Source organism: Nicotiana sylvestris, chromosome 5, assembly GCF_000393655.2.
Source record: "Nicotiana sylvestris chromosome 5, ASM39365v2, whole genome shotgun sequence".
Lineage (NCBI taxonomy): Eukaryota > Viridiplantae > Streptophyta > Magnoliopsida > Solanales > Solanaceae > Nicotiana > Nicotiana sylvestris.
Window position 1 is genome coordinate 4,231,944 of NC_091061.1, and position 18,730 is coordinate 4,250,673.

At 35.8% G+C, this 18,730-nt stretch overlaps 2 protein-coding genes across 2 annotated transcripts; one reads left to right on the forward strand and one right to left on the reverse strand.

Moving 5' to 3' along the window:
- Nucleotides 1-242: 242 nt before the first annotated feature.
- On the reverse strand, nt 243-5,963 carry LOC104228702 (cellulose synthase-like protein D1). Its single transcript, XM_009781227.2, has 6 exons — nt 5,148-5,963; nt 4,023-4,452; nt 3,036-3,404; nt 2,128-2,503; nt 1,630-2,026; nt 243-1,464 (listed from the first exon to the last, which is right to left on the reverse strand). The coding sequence occupies exons 1-6, from the start codon at nt 5,747-5,749 to the stop codon at nt 516-518; spliced, it is 3,123 nt and encodes a 1,040-aa protein (XP_009779529.1). The 5' UTR covers nt 5,750-5,963; the 3' UTR covers nt 243-515.
- Nucleotides 5,964-9,534: 3,571 nt separating this feature from the next.
- On the forward strand, nt 9,535-17,861 carry LOC104228703 (probable methionine--tRNA ligase). Its single transcript, XM_009781228.2, has 17 exons — nt 9,535-9,770; nt 9,862-10,006; nt 12,133-12,286; nt 12,591-12,746; nt 13,147-13,377; nt 13,534-13,677; nt 13,766-13,856; nt 13,997-14,103; nt 14,198-14,312; nt 14,853-14,971; nt 15,173-15,238; nt 15,464-15,592; nt 15,689-15,832; nt 15,922-16,051; nt 16,516-16,751; nt 16,831-16,932; nt 17,498-17,861. Exons 1-17 carry the CDS (start codon nt 9,653-9,655, stop codon nt 17,726-17,728), a joined length of 2,418 nt encoding a protein of 805 aa, XP_009779530.1. The 5' UTR covers nt 9,535-9,652; the 3' UTR covers nt 17,729-17,861.
- The last annotated feature ends 869 nt before the right edge of the window (nt 17,862-18,730 follow it).

Sequence of the window (18,730 nt, forward strand, 5' to 3'; positions counted from 1 at the left end):
GTTTTGTTACACAAATTATGAAAGTTTGAAGGTACTTGTAAACTTGACATCATAAAGAAAGTACGTATTACGGTCAAGCATTTCTATCACAGTCATCCTTTATATAAACACTTCATTATAACGGCCAAATTTCTTTAGTTTTCTTTATAATAACACTTCACTATAGAAATCAAAAAATATCGGAACACACGATGGGATCATAAAGAGGTTTGACTGTATAAGTTAAAATAGTAAGCAAGGTATGTGTAATTCTCCTTATTCTTTATTAATAAAATACCATTGAGCTATTAACATTCCTCCTTTACATTAACAAAATATGGAGGCCTACAAAGCTACATCTAATTCATATACTTAAAACTTTCTGTAATAGCAAAACAATTACAATCATGGAATTCATAACCTTCCCATTACATAAAAAAAGGTTACCCCTTTTTGTATATCTTCTTGTTTCTACAGGATTCATATCGCCGATCCAACTTGTTTCAGACTGAGGCGTCGTAGTCGTCGTTGTTGTTCTATATCTTAAAGTTTCCTCCATCGGTATTATTACCTTGAGAAATAGATAACCAAAGTAAAGAAACAGTAATAGCAATAAGCCCTGTCCATATGTATACAATTGTTGGCACTCTTCCTCTTCTTCCCATTAATCCTTTAGCAAATGGATATAAATGAGATAATACCCAAAAACTGAAAAATGCACCACCAAGTAGCCTATTCCATTGTGGTATGACACTGTATACTGTCCTTGCCATTCCAATAACAATTGCAGTTATATTCACCACCAATATTGTCAATGGAAGTATAAATAAACTTGTCCATTTCACTATGTGTAAATCAGCATATATGTCTACATCCTCATCACCAGCAGATTTCGATGTCAATGTAAACGATATCTCAACGCCTGCTACAACTTTTAAAAGTCCCTGAATTACAGCAGCAAAGTGTGCACTCGTGCCACCGATGAGCCAAAACTGCTCGTTTCGCCATAGTTCTTCAAGGGCTATACCAGACCATTTGACTTCAAGAAGTGATATGAGAACAAGAGTGATGGTAATGAGTAACAGGTAGGAAAGAAACGGTACGCTTAAGTTTGATACGATGAATTGTCCGCTGAAGAGGCAAAGCGCTGGGATGAAACAGTAGACAACAAGGAAGATTGAGGTGAAAGGGTAGACACCAACATTGAAGTATGCAACGCGTTGTAAGAACTTAAGACGCGGGCTGGCTAGAGCTGGATTGTTACGAGAGTAGAAAATCTCGACTGAACCAGTTGCCCAACGAAGCACCTGGTGCAAACGATCTGTCAAATTGATAGGTGCAGTGCCACGAAAAGCATCTCGTTTCGTTATACAGTAGACAGATCGCCATCCACGATTGTGCATTCTGTATCCAGTGACCACATCCTCTGTCACTGATCCATAAATCCATCCTATTCGATCTCCCCATTCTGTTTTGTCCTCAAACCTATGAATCATATAGACATAAATAAGTGAAAAATAGCTAACAAGTTGATACAACGACAACAACAAATGCAGTATAATCCTAGAAACAACAGGTAGTCATAGAATAGCTAACAAGTTGATAATAATCCGAAATTAAGTAAAATCTTATAAAGATTCTTGCTATTACCAGCAAGAGATGACTGCAATAGCCTCAGCTACAGTTGGTGCATCTAGTGGAGGACGCGGGATGAGCAAGGCGCCAGGTGGCCTGCCATTTTTAACAGTAATGTGATCGGCTAGAGGCCGTCCTTGAAATTCTGCTACTGCTATTGACTCAACAAACATCGTTGAATTTCCAAATTGCTTTGGCAAGTTCAAGTCAGGATGTCCTGTTAAAGGTTGTGAATCATCATCTAAGTCTGATGGCATTGCAACATTTTTTGCTTGTTTCTTGTTTTTCCCAAGGAAGCCAGTGTACTCATTAGCTCGTGGCGGGTGGAAACCATAGAGCGCATAGCGCCTGAACATACATCCAGTCCCGACGTATACAGGACCTTGTAGACCATCTAAAGCTCTCATATTTCCTGTCATCAAATAAGAACAAAGGTCATGAGAAATGAGGATTTTTTACTACTACACATATCGCGAAAACAACGTAATAGTTAGAGAATTGCACATTTCTTACCATCAAAAAACACAGTGTTATGATTAGCATATCGATCAGAGGGATCGATTCCCTCAAATCTTTGAGGGAATTGTAGGTAGCAAATACGATCACCTCCTCGATCCATCATGTAACACATACCCTCTTGAATGGCCATGGAGTTATAGACGTAATGATCACAATCCAAGTTGAGAATGAACGGTCCATTTGAAAGAATTGCAGAAGCTCTCACCAAAGCATTCATCGCTCCTGCCTTCTTATTATGATCATAACCTGGCCGTTTCTCACGAGACACATACGCAAACATGGGAATTCGGATGTCAATACCGGTGAAATCTAATTGCTTTTCATTGGGACCTCCCATTATTGGATCATTTTCCGGCACCTTGCTCATTATCTACAAGGAGAAGATAAGTAATATAGTCAAACTTCTCTATAACAATAATCCTCTATAGCACCACTTCATTATAACGACCAAGTTTTCTTTTTGCAATCAACTTTTCATGTTATATTATAACATTTGTTCTCTATAACAACACTTCGCTATAGCAGCCAGAGGCAGTTATAGAGATGTTTGATTGTACGGTTAAATTTCTCTATAACAACACGTAGCTATAGCAGCCAGAAAATGTTCGGAACGAACGAGGTTGTTATAGAGAGGTTTGACTGTACTGCCAGATTTCTGTAACAACAATCCTCTATAATAACACTTCATTATAAATGCTAACGTTTTTTGGAACTAATTTTTCATGTTATGCTATAACATATGTTCTCTATAAAACAACTTCGCTATAGCAATCAGAAAATGTCCGAAACAAACGAGGTTGTTATAGAGAGATTTGACTGTATATATCAAAAAAATGACTTGAAAAACACAGATTTCAATAAACAAGTTTATGATAATAAAGGCAGAGAATATTTAGTGTTACTTGCAAAATTCCAGCATGATCTCCTTTAGAGTGATCAGCAATAGGATTAAACCAAGTTCCAGGCCAATGTGTGCCATCAGCCATCCAAGTTGCTTTTTGAACCTTAACATCTTCCCCTCCATTATTCTCTTTTGCAAGTTCCTTATCCTTCATTTCTTCTTTTGAGTTATACATTTCGCATCTTTTGCGTATGACTTCTGGTAAACCGTTGATCCTGACCTTGAACTCGTCGTATTCCCTCTTAATCCAACGTCGATCCTTCACAAAATCAGGGCGCTTCTTGTTTTTCGTTGGATCTGTCTTCTGACTGAAGTAACTGTCTGGATTTCTTGGCTCAACGTTATGTTTTCGACAAAATGGCACCCAAACCTTTAGTTAACCAGCAGAAATAAGCATTAGTAGTATTACATTCAATCCAATAAAGCAAAAAATTACTAGAAGTTCTCTATATTTCCTACTGGTATAAGATTCTCTAATATGGCAAAAAAACTCCTAAAAGCATAGGACTTAATGTAAACGTATTAACGGACAAATAAATTCCCAACTAAAGTAAACGTACTACCATGACTAGCTAAGATTTGATCAAAATTCTAGTATGAATAATTACTAAAAAGAACAGCCCGGTGCACAAATTATCCCGCATTCACACAGGGTCCGAGAAAGGGCTGCATCCAAGGGGTGTTATATAGACAGCCTAACCTAATGGAAGCATTAATGGCTGCTTCCATGGCTCGCTATGTTGCTCGGACTCTCCGAAAATGTCGTCGGATGCGTGTCGGATACTCCAAAAGTAGCATATTTTGTAGAATCCGACACGGGTGCGACAACATTTTGGAGAGTCCCTATAACATAGATAGCTCGAATCCGTGACTTATAGTCACATGGAGACAACTATACCGTTGTTCTAAGGCTTCCCTTCAATCGGAATAATCACTAAGTAGATATTATTATAATTTAAGGGAGACAAGATGAACAAAAATATTTAACCTGAGCAAAGTTGACAGCCTCAGCCATAGCTTCAAAAGTAAGGATAGCACCACCGTCATCAGAAATGTAAAGAGATAGTTTCTCAACAGGATATTCAACAGCAAGAACTGAAAGTATAGTATTAGCAGTAACAAGAGGAGGTTCTTTATCAGGATCAGCTGTAGAAATAAACACATCAACTCCTGGTAAATCTGATCTACCATGAGGATTCGAAGGCGACGGGCTTTCGAATTTTTCTTTAAGGGCAGCTAAATCAGCAGATCTGTTAATGGGGTTAAATTTTGGAAGAATATCAAGAAGCCATGAAAATGCAAACCATAGTTCACATACTATTGACATTCCCCATAGCCACATTGCATCATAATTTGGATTTTGGACTCGCCATGTCAAGAAGCAAATTAATGCCACTAGCCGGATAACAATAAGTAACCTGAAATTGGAAAAAAAAAAAAAATCAGAAAACAACCACAAGATGAAACTCTTAAAACCTGAATAAAAAGGGCAGCTCGGTGCACTAAGCTCCCGCTTGTGGTGCATTTCTGCAAGAGGCTATTTACACGGCTTGAACTCGTGACCTCCTGGTCACATGACAACAACTTTATCAGTTACGCCAAGGCTCCCCTCACAAGGGTCCCGCTATGCGCGACGTACGGGAAAGGGCCAGGCCACAAGAGTCTATTGTACACAGCCTCACCCTGCATTTCTGCAAGAGGCTGTTTCCACGATTGAAACTCGTGACCTCCTGATCACATGGTAGCAACTTTATCAGTTACGCCAAGGCTCCCTTTCACACATGTTACGCATGAACCATATATTATACCCGCCGACTATTTTTAGTTTAAGTGGTGGGCTGCTGTTTAGGTTAATTCTTCAAAAATACTCTCATGCATGTATACGTTTTTTGAGCGAAATAATAATAACTTCTTCATTTTATGATTATTACCTATGTTGTTCGAACTTTCCGAAAACGTGGATGGGTGCGAGTCGCATCCTCCAAAAATAGTATATTTTCGAAGGATCCGACACGGATGCACCAACTATTTTAGAGAGTTCACACTACATAGATTATTACCATGAATCACAATTTATATAAATTTCTTTTGTTAACAAATATAAGATTCAAACCTGTAGGGGCTAATAATCTCAGGAGGGACTTTGCTTTTTCTTGTAAGAGGTTTCCATGGTTTGTCCATAAAATCAGACATACTCATTCCAGTATCATGATCATATGATCCTTCATCTTGTTGCCAAAATGCATTTCCAATACCATATTTTCCTTTAGTTTCGAAAAGCCAACGATTATGATCAAAATCTTGAGTTTGGCTCCTAAGTAACATCGATTTATTATTCGATTTTAGTACAGACATCCTACGATCAAAACCCGATGCATTTCCATCACGCGCACCACCACCAAAACCACCATCATCATCTTCGCCTCCACGACTACCCATTCGCCTTTGGGACTCGGTCCTGAATCTCGACGAGCCATATGGTCCAGGACCATCTGGCTTGTCACCATTTGCATCAGCCCCTGGTTGATTATCCGGGGTTGGTGGCATCATGACTGTATAGTTAATAAAATCATTTTGACTATCGCCCGGGACGTCTAGATCATCGTCCCGGGATAAGCTCACGATGCGTCCACTGGACGTGCGCCGTGAGAATTTGACCGCCTGAGGTGGTCGGTTCGAGGAATCTGCTTTTCTTGGATTCGAAGAAGTCGCCATCGCAAATATTTTGCTTTTTTATTTTTTCTTGTATGCTATGATTCTTGGAAAATTAGTGCCAAGAAAGGTCTGTATTGATATCTTCATGGCTTTTCATGCAATGAATTATGAGAAACATAAAAGAATCGTTAGTAGAATGCACTATTTTAGTTTTTACCAATGAGATATGGTAAAGTTGGAAAAGGAAAAACAGTGCATTCTTGATATTCCTAAAATTTTGTTCTTGATTTTCAGTGGTTTCAAAGTTTCTTATCATTTTTTAACAAACATCTCTCCGCATTTTACTCTTAGCCTCTTCTTCTCTTATCTAACCCCCCCCCCCCCACCCCACCCCCCAAAAAATTAAAATAAAATAAAGAAGGTTGTAAATTTAGCAACAAAAAAAAAAAGTTTCGGAAAAAATACATGCTGAAAAGAATTACTACTACTATGTATGAAAGACAATTTAGCTAAGAGATTTTTATATACCTATATACTATTAGAAACTTTATTACCCCCCGTATTCAAGTTTCACTTTAATTACCTCCTATATACAAAATTACCAATTATGTACATTTTTAGGATTTAAGAATAATTAATTAATTACTACAATCACTCCCACTGCCCCCACATTTCTTTCTCTGTATCTCATTCCCCCCATATTTCTCTTTTCACATCCCACCCCCTTCCCCCACGTATCTTGCACAAGAGAGCAGCAATTACACCATTGAGAACCATTAAAAAACTTTGAAGCTTTGAATTCGAATTTGGGTTTTCAAAAAATATTATTTGTTTAATTTGGGTGTTGTTGCAAAGAATTGGAATTCTCTCTATGTCTCTCTCTATCTCTCAATCTCTAATTTCACTAATGTAAAGCAAAGGAAAAGAGAGCAGCAATTCCACCATTGACAACCATTAAAAAACTTTTGAATTCGAATTTGGGTTTTTAAAAAGCATTATTTGTTTGGATTGGGTGTTGTTACAAACAATTGGGAATATGGTTTGGAGTTTATATCTCAATTTTGAGGGTATTTTAGTGAAGATTAGACTTGATTTTGGCTGAATTTCAGATTGAAACTCGAAGAAAAAGAAAAAGACATGACATACATTATATTATACTGCAGAAATTGTAGTAAAATTATAGTAAAATTGTAGAAAAATTATATTTTGTTGTTTATATATATATATATATATATATATAAAAAAAATATATATTATATTATATGAATGTTGAACAATATTGTATAAAAATTGTAGTTGTATATAACTGGGTAGAAATAATGTGTGAAAGTTGTGTATAAGTTGTATAATATATAATTAGTTGTATGAAATTTATTTTTACTGTGTATAAATCAAATATAAAATATACAAAAGACATATTGTATAAAAATTATATTTAAGTTGTATGATATTGTAGTTGTATATAATCATCTTTGCTGAATTATGAACAACTTTCAAAACTCTGTCCTGAGGAAATGAGAGCTTTGTTATACTGTTGTGCTTGCATATTCCCCAGCAAAAAGTATCCATTTCTTCTGAATCTTCGTCAGTAAGTACTAAATATGCTTACTGATAAATCTGATTCTACTTCTGGAGGAAACTTGGACTGGGAATCGATGAATCCTTTTGCAAGCTGGTGAATTTCCAAGCTGGAAATGGAGAGTTATAATTGATGAAATAAATGATGACTGAGGGCGGTTAAATATGAAAGAGGAACTAAAGTACACGTTCTTTCTCATGATTGTTTTGTTTGTGGGTACGTCCACAATTTCTTTTTTCCACAAAAAGAGGAGTTTTCGCCGTAGGGTAATTTGAATAGAGGGTTCATTACACGTATGAACGAAAAGACGAAACAAAAAGATTTGGAGTATGGGTGGAAGATCAGGAGAGAAAAGGGGAAAGAGGAGAGAAAAAAGGAAAATGATGTAACTATATTCCTTGATTTAAGGCACAAATAATGGATTGCGAGCCTTTTAAGGTGAATTGTATATATTTTGTAAACAAAACTTATTTATGCCGGGTAATTAACTAAACATGGACATTAAGGATAATAAAGTTTCAAATATTGTATAGGAATGAAAAAATCCACTTAAGCTAATGATTTCGCCATTGTTAACTAATCAATTCTATTGTTTCTTTTAAATTCACTTGAATTTATTAGCTATATCAATTTTGGGATCTAATGTAACTAATAGAATCTTCGGATTCCTACTAATCCTTTCTTAATTCACTCTCTCAAGCATTAAAAAAAAAAGCAGTGCATGAAGTACATGTTATGGAACCAAACACTATTATTTATTGTTAAAACTAAAAAATTAATACAAATATATTAACTGAGCACTCAGTCTTAGTAGCAATTTTAAGATGAAAAATAGCTAAGTATATGGCTGTGCATAATTTGATAAATATTGAATTACCATACCAAAACCAAAAACTTTGGTATTTGGTATACGGTATTTTGGTATTTGGTTTAAGTTTTAAAAAAAAATTGATATTAAGTATGGTATTTGGTATTTTAAAATAAAATACCGAAATACCGATACCTTACCGAAATATATATATTAGATTACACAAAACACATATTATCAATTATAACATAAATATAAAAAAATCTAAAATTTTACTTTCCTTTATTCTCTAAGTTCATCAATTAACTCTAAACAAATAACAAGACATTTCTAATGAACAAATATTCTTTTATGTACAATTTTCTCTATTTGGGTCGATATTTGCTAGTTTTGGACAAAATTTTTGTCAACAAACATTTCCAGTTTTGTATTTTTAAGTACTTTAATTAAGAATATTAGAGTCTATGGCTCTGTGCACTAGTTAGTATTCAAACTGAATAAACCGAAACCGAAAGGAGAAAAACTGAACCATACCGAATTTAATTAGGTACGGTATTGGTATAGGATTTTAAGAAACCGAATACCGAAAATACCGAACCGAAATATCTAAATACCGTACCATACCGACCGACGAACACCCCTAGTTAAGCACCCATGATTTAAAAATCCTAGATCCGCCACTGACGAAGTATTTTGTGTTCATGCATGATACAGACGTAGGCACCTTATCTCACATGGTGGTACACTTCGTCAAAAATTTCCGTAAATATGTATGTATAGATCATAAGAAAAATAAAAGCATTTGGCGTAGATATAAAAAATAACATCGTTTGTAGTTATAGTGATTTATTTATTTGTTCACTTCTTCAAATATTGACATCGCTTACAAAAATTTCTATCTACGCCACTAGTCGTATCCCAAGGAGTGTGATGTAGACCGTCTATCCTAATACAAGCATTAGTGACTATTTTTTACGGCTCAAATCTGTTATCTATATAGGTCATACAGAAACAACTTTACAGTTAGTCCAATATGATTGCTGTACAATAACCCAACAATAACCCAATTTATTCCTAAAATAGGTGACATGTCGTTTAACTAACTTATCCCCTTAAATGCCTAAGGGACGAATTAGGTTCATAAAGATCTCTTTTAATTACTAAATCAATGAAATCGATCACAAACAAAACCAAGTCAAGCAAATACTAATGATATAATGGTACATAATCCGGTCAAATTCGTGAAGATTCACAAATAGAGGGATTAAAACTGTACAATTTAATTAATTAAAGATTAAATGTGCTTATCCAAATATCATAAGGACCAAAATTAAAATTTATCAATATTTGAGGGATAAAAGTGAAAATATCCTTAAGTATTTATATTCTGAATATTCTTCCCATAAAAACCACTTGCCAAAGAGAACCTCATTCCGTTAATTTATTCAGTCTATAAATTATAACGCCTCTTTTACCTTAAACAGTAGCATTCTCTATTCTTCGTCTTCTTCATCTGCTGAATTTCAATTATAGCCAAAAAAAACCTCTTTTAAACCCTAGCAGATCTCTCAAAAAAATGGGCGAAAATTGCAAAACAATTCCGAAACTCCCAATCCCAGGCAAACGAAACATCCTAATTACTAGTGCTTTGCCTTATGTAAACAACGTTCCTCACCTTGGCAATATTATTGGATGTACGTACAACTTTATTTATTTAATTATAGCTTTTTATTTTTTTTATTTTTGGATTTGGAAAAATTGATTTTTTTTGGGTGGAATTTGTAGGTGTATTGAGTGCTGACGTGTTTGCGAGATACTGTAGACTTAGAGGGTACAATGCAATATACATGTGTGGTACAGATGAGTATGGGACTGCTACTGAAACTAAAGCTTTGGAGGAAAATTGTACTCCTAAGCAAATTTGTGACAAGTAAGCAAAATTTATTTTGCATTTGCCTTTTTTTGTATGGATTTTAGGTGCCTTTGGTGTAAAGAGAAGAATTTAAAATGCTTTATGATATTTTGACTATTAAATGTTAATAATAAATTAATAAGGTAGATTGGTATAAATTAATAATGTCTTGGTGGATAGAGTTACTCGCTACCTGTTGTTGGTGGGAGCAGGCATTCTGTGGAATTAGTGCGCACAAGCTGGCGGTTATGAAAAGAAAAGATTACTAATGTCTAAATGTTAATATAAGTAAGCTGCAAGAGTAAGAATTTGGGATATTTGGAACGGAAAATGATTTCCGGCTGAAACTCGAATGAAGTGATTTCGGTGGAAAATATTTTCCACAACTAAAATGACTTCATGGACGAAAACATTTTTTGTCGTACTGACAGATGAAATGGCCTTTCCCCCCAAATAATACTTTTGTTGCAATTGAGGAAATTCAGTGGGTGAGATAGGTGTTGGGGAAGGCATAAAGTACTAATAGGTGTGAAATTTTGTTAGGCTTCTCTTGTTTTACCGGTAAAGATTAGATTTTTATTACTAATTTAGTAGTCAATTGTTGCAAGTATCTTTTACTTACAGATTTCAATTTAGTAATAGGCATTAGGTTCTTGGGTTTATCATGTTTTTATGGTAAAAATTAGATTTTTTTTTTGTAGTGATTAGTCGATTGTTGAAAATTAGCTCTAGTATGTGCTTTTACTTTGCGAGGGTGAGCATTGGAGCAATGATAGAGTTGCTCCTTTAGTGAGCTACAACCTGAGTTGCTCGGACACGGGTGCGAGTGTCCGATATGGGTGCGGATCTAAAGGTCGGATCCTTCAAGATGTAAATTCTAGGATTTGAAGATACGGATCCTAGTACCGATACGGGTGCGGGGATCCGGCTAAAAATAATTCAAGAAATAAAATATAAAAATATCTCTAAATTATAAGAAATTTTGTGGAATATTTACATATAGCTTGTAAACTGTGGATTTTCTTTTTATTCTCAAGTTCTAGGTAAGTGAAGGATTGATTTCCCGGATAAATTATGCTATTTTCTTCAAATTTACCCAAGTTTTGGTTTTGATTTCGGAGATCAAATTGTATCTCGTCTCTAATTTTTCCGTCCGTCGTGGTCAAAGTACCCAAAATCGTTTAACTAGATCCGGTATGGATCCTACACCCACACCTATACTAGTGTTGTATCGACACGGATGCGGCACCTAAACTGCCGTGTCGGGGCAACTTAGACTACAAACTCAAGGTATTTGGACCTCACGGTTTTGTCCCTTTGGGCTTTAACCCAAAAGACACCTCAACAGATGAATCCTTATCTCGTTCTTATATGACCCCTAACTTTCTCCCCCAATTCCCATGTATAATTTGCCCAAGGAAAGTTTCACAGCGAACCCCTAGCGGCTCGTGGGCTGTTACATTTACTTTGACAGAGATGAGGTTCTTGTCAAGCATATTACGTTTACCTAGGGACATTAGACGAACAAATGGCTCTTCTATTAAAAATATCGAGTTTTTCTCTCAAGAAATATGTTGAACACGGTGGTCTTTGTGTCTTTGTGAAGTTAAGTACACTGCAGGTAACATATTAAATAATTGGCCAAGTTTCCCAATTCATATATCATGTTTTGGACCAACTGACCAAGGAAATTAATTTTAAGTCTCGTTAGGTTTTTAAGCTTCCAAGTTATCCTTTTTCTTATGTTTATGGAAGTGTTATATTGACAGAGCTAAGATATTTTAATTCAATTGAAGTCCAGACAACAGCAAATGATGTACCAGTATGAAATTTGCAGGTTTATATAACAAAAATAGCAGTTAAATGAATTTCTGTAGACTTTTTCACATGATTATTCCAAGAGCTCCAAAAGAGGTGGCTAAAACATCATTGTTAAGACACCTCCAGGAAAGGAGTTGAAGAATAAAATTTAGCATTCATATACTTGGTTTTCCTTTTGAAAATTAAAGTTTGCTTTCTTCTGAGTCCTTGTAATTCATCCTTTTACTTTATTCGGTTGTGAGAGATGTAATTTTTAACCAGAGGGAGTCAACATGAACACAACCCCATTTCACAATTCCTTTCTCCTCTTATTGGCTTTGCAGATATCATGCTATTCATAAAGAAGTCTATAAATGGTTTGACATAAGCTTTGATGAATTTGGACGCACATCAATGCCACAGCAGACAGAAGTTTGTCAAGCAATTTTCAAGAAGCTCTTTGAGAATAATTGGCTTTCTGAGAATACAATGCAACAGGTACCGGATTGTAGTATGGATTATTTCCCTGGAAATTAGCTTTTGCAACTGTTGTGTGCTTCTATTGCTACGCGTTTAGCATTAGCTTTGTTGGTTTCCTACCGTACACGTGAACATACTAGAATTTAGTCCATTCCAACATAAGAAGCAATAAGAAATGTCGTTGAATCCAACGAAATTCACCAAAAACATATGTATGATTTCAAGTCATCAAGCTTTTAAATACTTCTTTAATTGAAGTTGCACGGACCACAGCTGTAGTGTAGTTGACATTTCCCCAGCTGAAGTTCATTTTCTTATGCAGCTTTACTGCGACACTTGCAAAAAGTTCTTAGCGGATAGACTTGTAGAGGGTAACTGTCCAACACCAGGTTGCAACTATGATTCTGCACGAGGAGATCAATGTGAAAAGTGTGGGAAACTTTTAAATCCCACAGAACTAATGGAGCCAAAATGCAAGGTTCGCACTTCGTCTCATATTCTGTTAGATGCATATTCATTACTAGGTTTAATTTTATATGCTTTCATCTTAGCAGGTGCATATTCTTTACTAGGTTTTATGTTGTATACTCTCATTTTAATTAAACACATATCAGTTTCTTGAAAACGAGCGCAAATTCCTTCAGCAAGATATTTGATCGTTTGTTTGAGCTGAATCACATGATTTGCAGACGATTAATTTTCTTGCAATGGAATTGATGTATGAAGGATTGGAAGCACAAAAGTTCCTCATAATCTTATTCATAAATTGGACTAAGAGTACAAGGATGTTTAGAAAGTTTTATGGACTCATATTTGACTTAAAATATGGATGTGGTAAATTTACCAACTGCTTAAGTCTTTGCTTGGTTACTCAACAGGTTTGTCGCAAAACCCCATGTATCCGAGATACAGACCATTTGTTTCTTGAGCTCCCTTTGCTGAAGGATAGATTAGAAGCATATGTCAACAACATGTCAGTGGCTGGAGGATGGAGTCAGAATGCTATCTACACAACACATGCGTGGCTTAGAGAAGGACTTAAACCAAGGTGTATAACTAGAGATTTGAAATGGGGGGTTCCAGTACCACATGAAAAATACAAGGATAAGGTTGGTTGATTAAAAACGATTGATTGCAACTCATAACTTTGTGATTGTTAGTCCACATCTGGCTATAAATTCTATTCTGTTGATTTTATTTGAAGTTCACAAAAATTGTTATCTAAGATCTTAGCTTCACGACAATATTCATTGATTGGTAATTAGGTTTTCTATGTGTGGTTTGATGCTCCTATTGGTTATGTTTCAATCACCTCATGCTACACAACCGAGTGGGAGAAGTGGTGGAAGAATCCAGATGATGTGGAACTGTATCAGTTTATGGGCAAGGACAATGTGCCTTTTCACACTGTAAGTTTTAAAAATCTTTGAAATTCTTTGCTGGTAGCCTACTAATTTTGTGAAGTTAGGGGGTTTGTAATGTATTTTGTATGTCCAGGTAATATTCCCATCTACGCTTCTCGGAACTGGTGAAAACTGGACACTTATGAAAACTATCAGCGTAACAGAATATTTGAACTATGAAGCAGGTTAATTAGAAATTAGTTGAGCATTGCAATATGTAATTGCTTCTTGAAACTTTAGTTTGGAGATACTAGTTAATATTACATTATTCCATGTTTTCTGACTTGAAAATCTTTCCCTTCTCTTTTTTGGTTGTCCTAATCAGGCAAATTCTCTAAGAGCAAGGGTATAGGAGTTTTTGGTAATGATGCAAAAGACACAAATATTCCTGTAGAAGTATGGAGATATTACTTGCTGACAAACAGGCCAGAGGTGGGCCCATGGTGCTTTGACAATGTTTTTTGCTGTTCAATATTTCCCAGTTTTGTAATGCCATTCTATCACTAAATATTTTTGGTTATTCTAGGTCTCAGACACTTTATTTACATGGGCAGACCTACAAGCAAAGTTAAACAGTGAGTTGCTAAGCAACTTAGGCAATTTTGTCAATAGAGTCTTGAGCTTCATCGCAAAAGATTCAGGTATTTCAGCGACCTGTTCTTTTAGATATTTACATAGTTGTTCCCTGTTGATGGATTTTCTAGTTGTCAAAGTTGCTTCTCTGTTGGTATTTTGTGTTTTGCAAAACTTTTGGCAGCTTATTTTGTTGTCTATTTTTTTGCTACAATCCCTCCGGTTTATGTTTTAAGAAATGATGTGGTTTACTACATTGTTCATGTTTTTTCTGCTGTTAGTATCCCGTGCTTGTCTGATTGATTGCTACAAGTCTCTATTTATGTTTCTTACAATTGAAAAAAAAAAGTCTCTTACTTGGCCTCATTGAATTGTGATACTAGTAGTTTAGAAGCAGAAAACGTTAATAGAAAAGGGTATAAGATTAAAAAGCAGAAAAAAAGATGAAGGAAGAAAATTTTTCTAGAGGAAAAGATGTTGGGTAACTTGCTTGGGTGAAAGTAGTAATTTTGCTAATTGTCTAGATTCCTTCATATTTACCCGGGGAAAAGTCTTATCCCCTTTTCCCTCATATCTATCAGATCTTTATTGACAATGCCCTCATACAGCTTCAGGTTATGGTTCCATTATTCCCGATGTTGAAGGAGCGGAATCACATCCCTTGACAAAGGCATTGGGTGAAAAAGTTGGAAATTACGTGGAGCAGTATATAGAAGCCATGGAGAAGGTGACTCATCCGCCACGGGTTCTCTCAGTTGTAGTGAACTAGAAGTCATGTGATCTTATTTTATAAGTAAAGAAAAATGAAGCCACGATAATAAAGTGACTCATCCGCCACGGGTGACACATTTTCTTGCATCTTATTCTATTTTGATTGGTGCTCTTATTTCCAATGTTTGATAACCCGTATCTGTTGCAATTCGTCTAGGTTAAATTAAAGCAAGGCTTGAAGGTTGCGATGTCTGTTTCTGGTGAAGGAAACGGTTATCTGCAGGTAATCCTGTCAAATACTTAGCTATCTGGGTTTTTGATCTATAACTGCTATGCGATGTGACTCTCATTTTAGATTAACTAGCTGAATTATCGAGCAAAAAAAAAAAAAAAATTAACTAGCTGAAATTTTGAACTTTTCATGTGACAAAGGTAATGACCTATGGGTATTCTTATGGTTTCTGATCTCAAATTGTTGAGGCTCATCACATTGTATTTCTTTCTGTAGGAGAGTCAGTTTTGGAAACTTTACAAGGAAGATAGGCGTTCGTGTTCCATAGTGATGAGAACTGCTTGTGGTCTAGTCTATCTTCTGGCATGTCTTTTAGAGCCATTTATGCCATCTTTTTCACGTGAGGTAGTGTTTCTGTTGCCATCATTGCAAACTTGAACTTTGTGTTGATACCATCTGTCTGTGCTTAGGTGTTTGATGCTTTTCCCTCTTGATTCACAGGTGCTTAAGCAGCTCAACTTGCCTCCTGAAATGCAACTTTCACTGGCTGATGAAAAAGGTGACGTTGCCAATAGCAAAAGACCATGGAACATTATACCTGCAGGTCACAAAATTGGAACACCAGCACCATTGTTCAAGGAGCTGGTAATGCATTTCGGTCTTTTTTTACTGCATGTTTATTCATTCTTTCATTTGTTGGCTGGTTTATAATTGTTGTTGATGATAATATACAGAAAGATGAAGAAGTTGAATTCTACAGAGAGAAGTTTGCAGGAAGTCAGGCAGATAGGGCAGATAGGGCTCTGAAGGCAGAAACTGATACCAAAAAAATGGCTGAACAACTGAACAAAACAAAAATATCAGGTTGAAATTTTTTCGTTTTCCATTTGTTTTTACTTGCTGTGATGAGTTTATTTATTTCTATGACAGGGGTATGAAGAGTTTAAGGAGCCTTGTAGTTTCTTTAGGCATAAATTTGTTAGCACTTGCTTTGATCCTCCTCGAGGCACTTCTCGACTGTGCCTATTGACCACCTCTCTTTTGATCCTCTTGTTTTCTTAATACCAGACCTCTAACTCCTCATTGTCTCTGAAGATTTCTGGTTGGTTCCAAAGACTTAAGCTTTCAAGAATACATACAGATACCTTTTGCTCTCTAAAGAGACAAGTAAATCATCTATGCTTATGCATCTGCCTTGGGATCCTGTCAGATTCCCATCCAAGTTCTACCTCAAGTCCACCATGGTTGATGGCTGCTGTTTAGTTCTATTCTTGCATGAGAATCATATTGATTATGGCTTACTTTGATTTTTCTATTTTGTGTATCAGATGGTAATAAGAAGGAACGTGCAAAAAAATCTTCTGAAACCAAATCTAAGGCCCCAGCCACTGACGAAGGAGAAATTTCCATTAGTAGACTTGACATTCGCGTTGGTCTCATAACGAAGGCACAAAAACATCCTAATGCTGATTCATTGTATGTGGAAGAGATTGATGTTGGTGAAGCTCTGCCCAGAACTGTTGTTAGTGGCCTTGTAAACTATATTCCACTTGAGGAGATGCAGGTTTGGCTTCTCCACCTTTTGCAAGTATCAAATATAAAATGAGCTGGTGAATTTATTCTCAGTGACGTTTCCTTTTCAGAATCGGAAGGTCTGCATTCTATGCAACCTAAAACCAGTTAGCATGAGGGGGATAAAGTCCCAGGCAATGGTTCTTGCTGCTTCTAATAGCGATCACACTAAGGTAAACAGTGATCTGTGCTTATCTCCCTGTCCATGTTATCTGGGGACAATTGCTATGTACCTTTAATATGTTTGTGCTTCTGTTTAAATACATTTTACTTGCTTAATACTGAAATAGAAATATGACAAGTTACTAAGTTTATGGAGATCAATGAATTACTCCATAAAAGAAATTAATTTATGGAGGCATGCATTCTTTAAAATGGAGCATCTCTACTGGCTAACACACAAGATTGTTCAAATGGAAAAGTCGAGTTAAGCAAGCAAGAGCAAAACTTGGAAAGGAATTCTTCCGAATGTTGGAAGGGAGAAAGGAAAAAGAAGCTAAGGACGTCTACTTTCTTTCTTTGTTTTATTTCACTAGGTAGAAACATCGAAAAGTGTTCCACAACTGGTATATAAGTAGCAAATATATTTGTGATAGTATTCCTCAATAGTATTGAGGAACAGGTTTTATACGACTGACATCTACTGTGTACTTGTCCACTCGCCCATATTATATGTTTCATCGGGTTTTATTAGGATGGAAAAATTGATCATTTATACTGATTTTGATGCAACGTCAGGTTGAATTAGTTGAGCCGCCTAAAGATGCTGCAATTGGGGAACGAATCACATTCCCCGGATTTGATGGCGAGCCTGATGATGTATTGAACAATAAGAAAAAGATTTGGGAAACTGTTCAGTTGGATCTGCATACAAATAAGGAGTTGGTTGCCTGCTATAAGGATTTGCCATTCACTACATCATCTGGTATTTGCAAAGTTGCATCCATTTCTGAAGGATCAATTAGGTAGGCTGATTCTTTGGTTCATTTATTAGGAAAAAGGAATGTAATACCTTGCTTTTAAAGTGTTTTCTTGTTTAGTGCTCTGATAGTAAACAAACTAACTGTTGTCAATTGTTGGTAATATGACCATAGTTGCTAAAGTTTTTAATCAATTAATAATGGCACGTCGCGACTTCCTTTCCCTCAAACAGCACTAGCTAGAAGTACAATTTTCATTTCTGAAATTTTAATTATTTGATTCACTTTTGGAACAAGGATCTTTCTGTCATATACAACAACAAAAACAACCCAGTAGAATTCCACTAGTGGGGTCTGGGGAGGGCAGAGTATACGCAGACCTTACTCCTACTCCGGAGGGGTAGATGTTGTTTTCAGGAGATCCTCAGCTCAAAGACAATAGATCTGTAACAACAGAAACCAGAAGAATAATATCGGCATCGTAAGAGACAACAAATAAATGGAAGGGCATTAATAATGACAATAAAAATAAAAAATAGCTAATAGACCTGGACAAAATACGATCAGACTAGCCGGTACAACGAAAAACGCTCGACTATCCCCTAACCTACAACCTTAATATTTGACCTCCGAACCTTTCTATTAATGGTGGATATTTCTGTTATATATTAAAGAAATTTGAAAATATTCCTTTTTTTTTTTCCTTTTAGTCCTGGACTATTTTAAGGAACTTTTTTTTGGGATAAAAAGGCTAATTAAGGAACTACAACTCTTGAGTAAGAATCTTTCTGGGTAGTGGGAAATGGGGATCGTTAACTCTAAGATAACACTCTGATAAGTAACCTACATAATATCATTCTTAATGACGACGACAACAACCAACCCCAAACAAGTTTGGGTTGGATATTCATTATGAATTGGGATGTTTTACGTTGGTTGCCAATCTAACAGAAAATGACACTGTATAGCTGCTGTAAAATAATAACCGAAAAATACATAAAATTTGTATATATATATTGTACGTTATATACAAATTTTACGCATTTTTTCG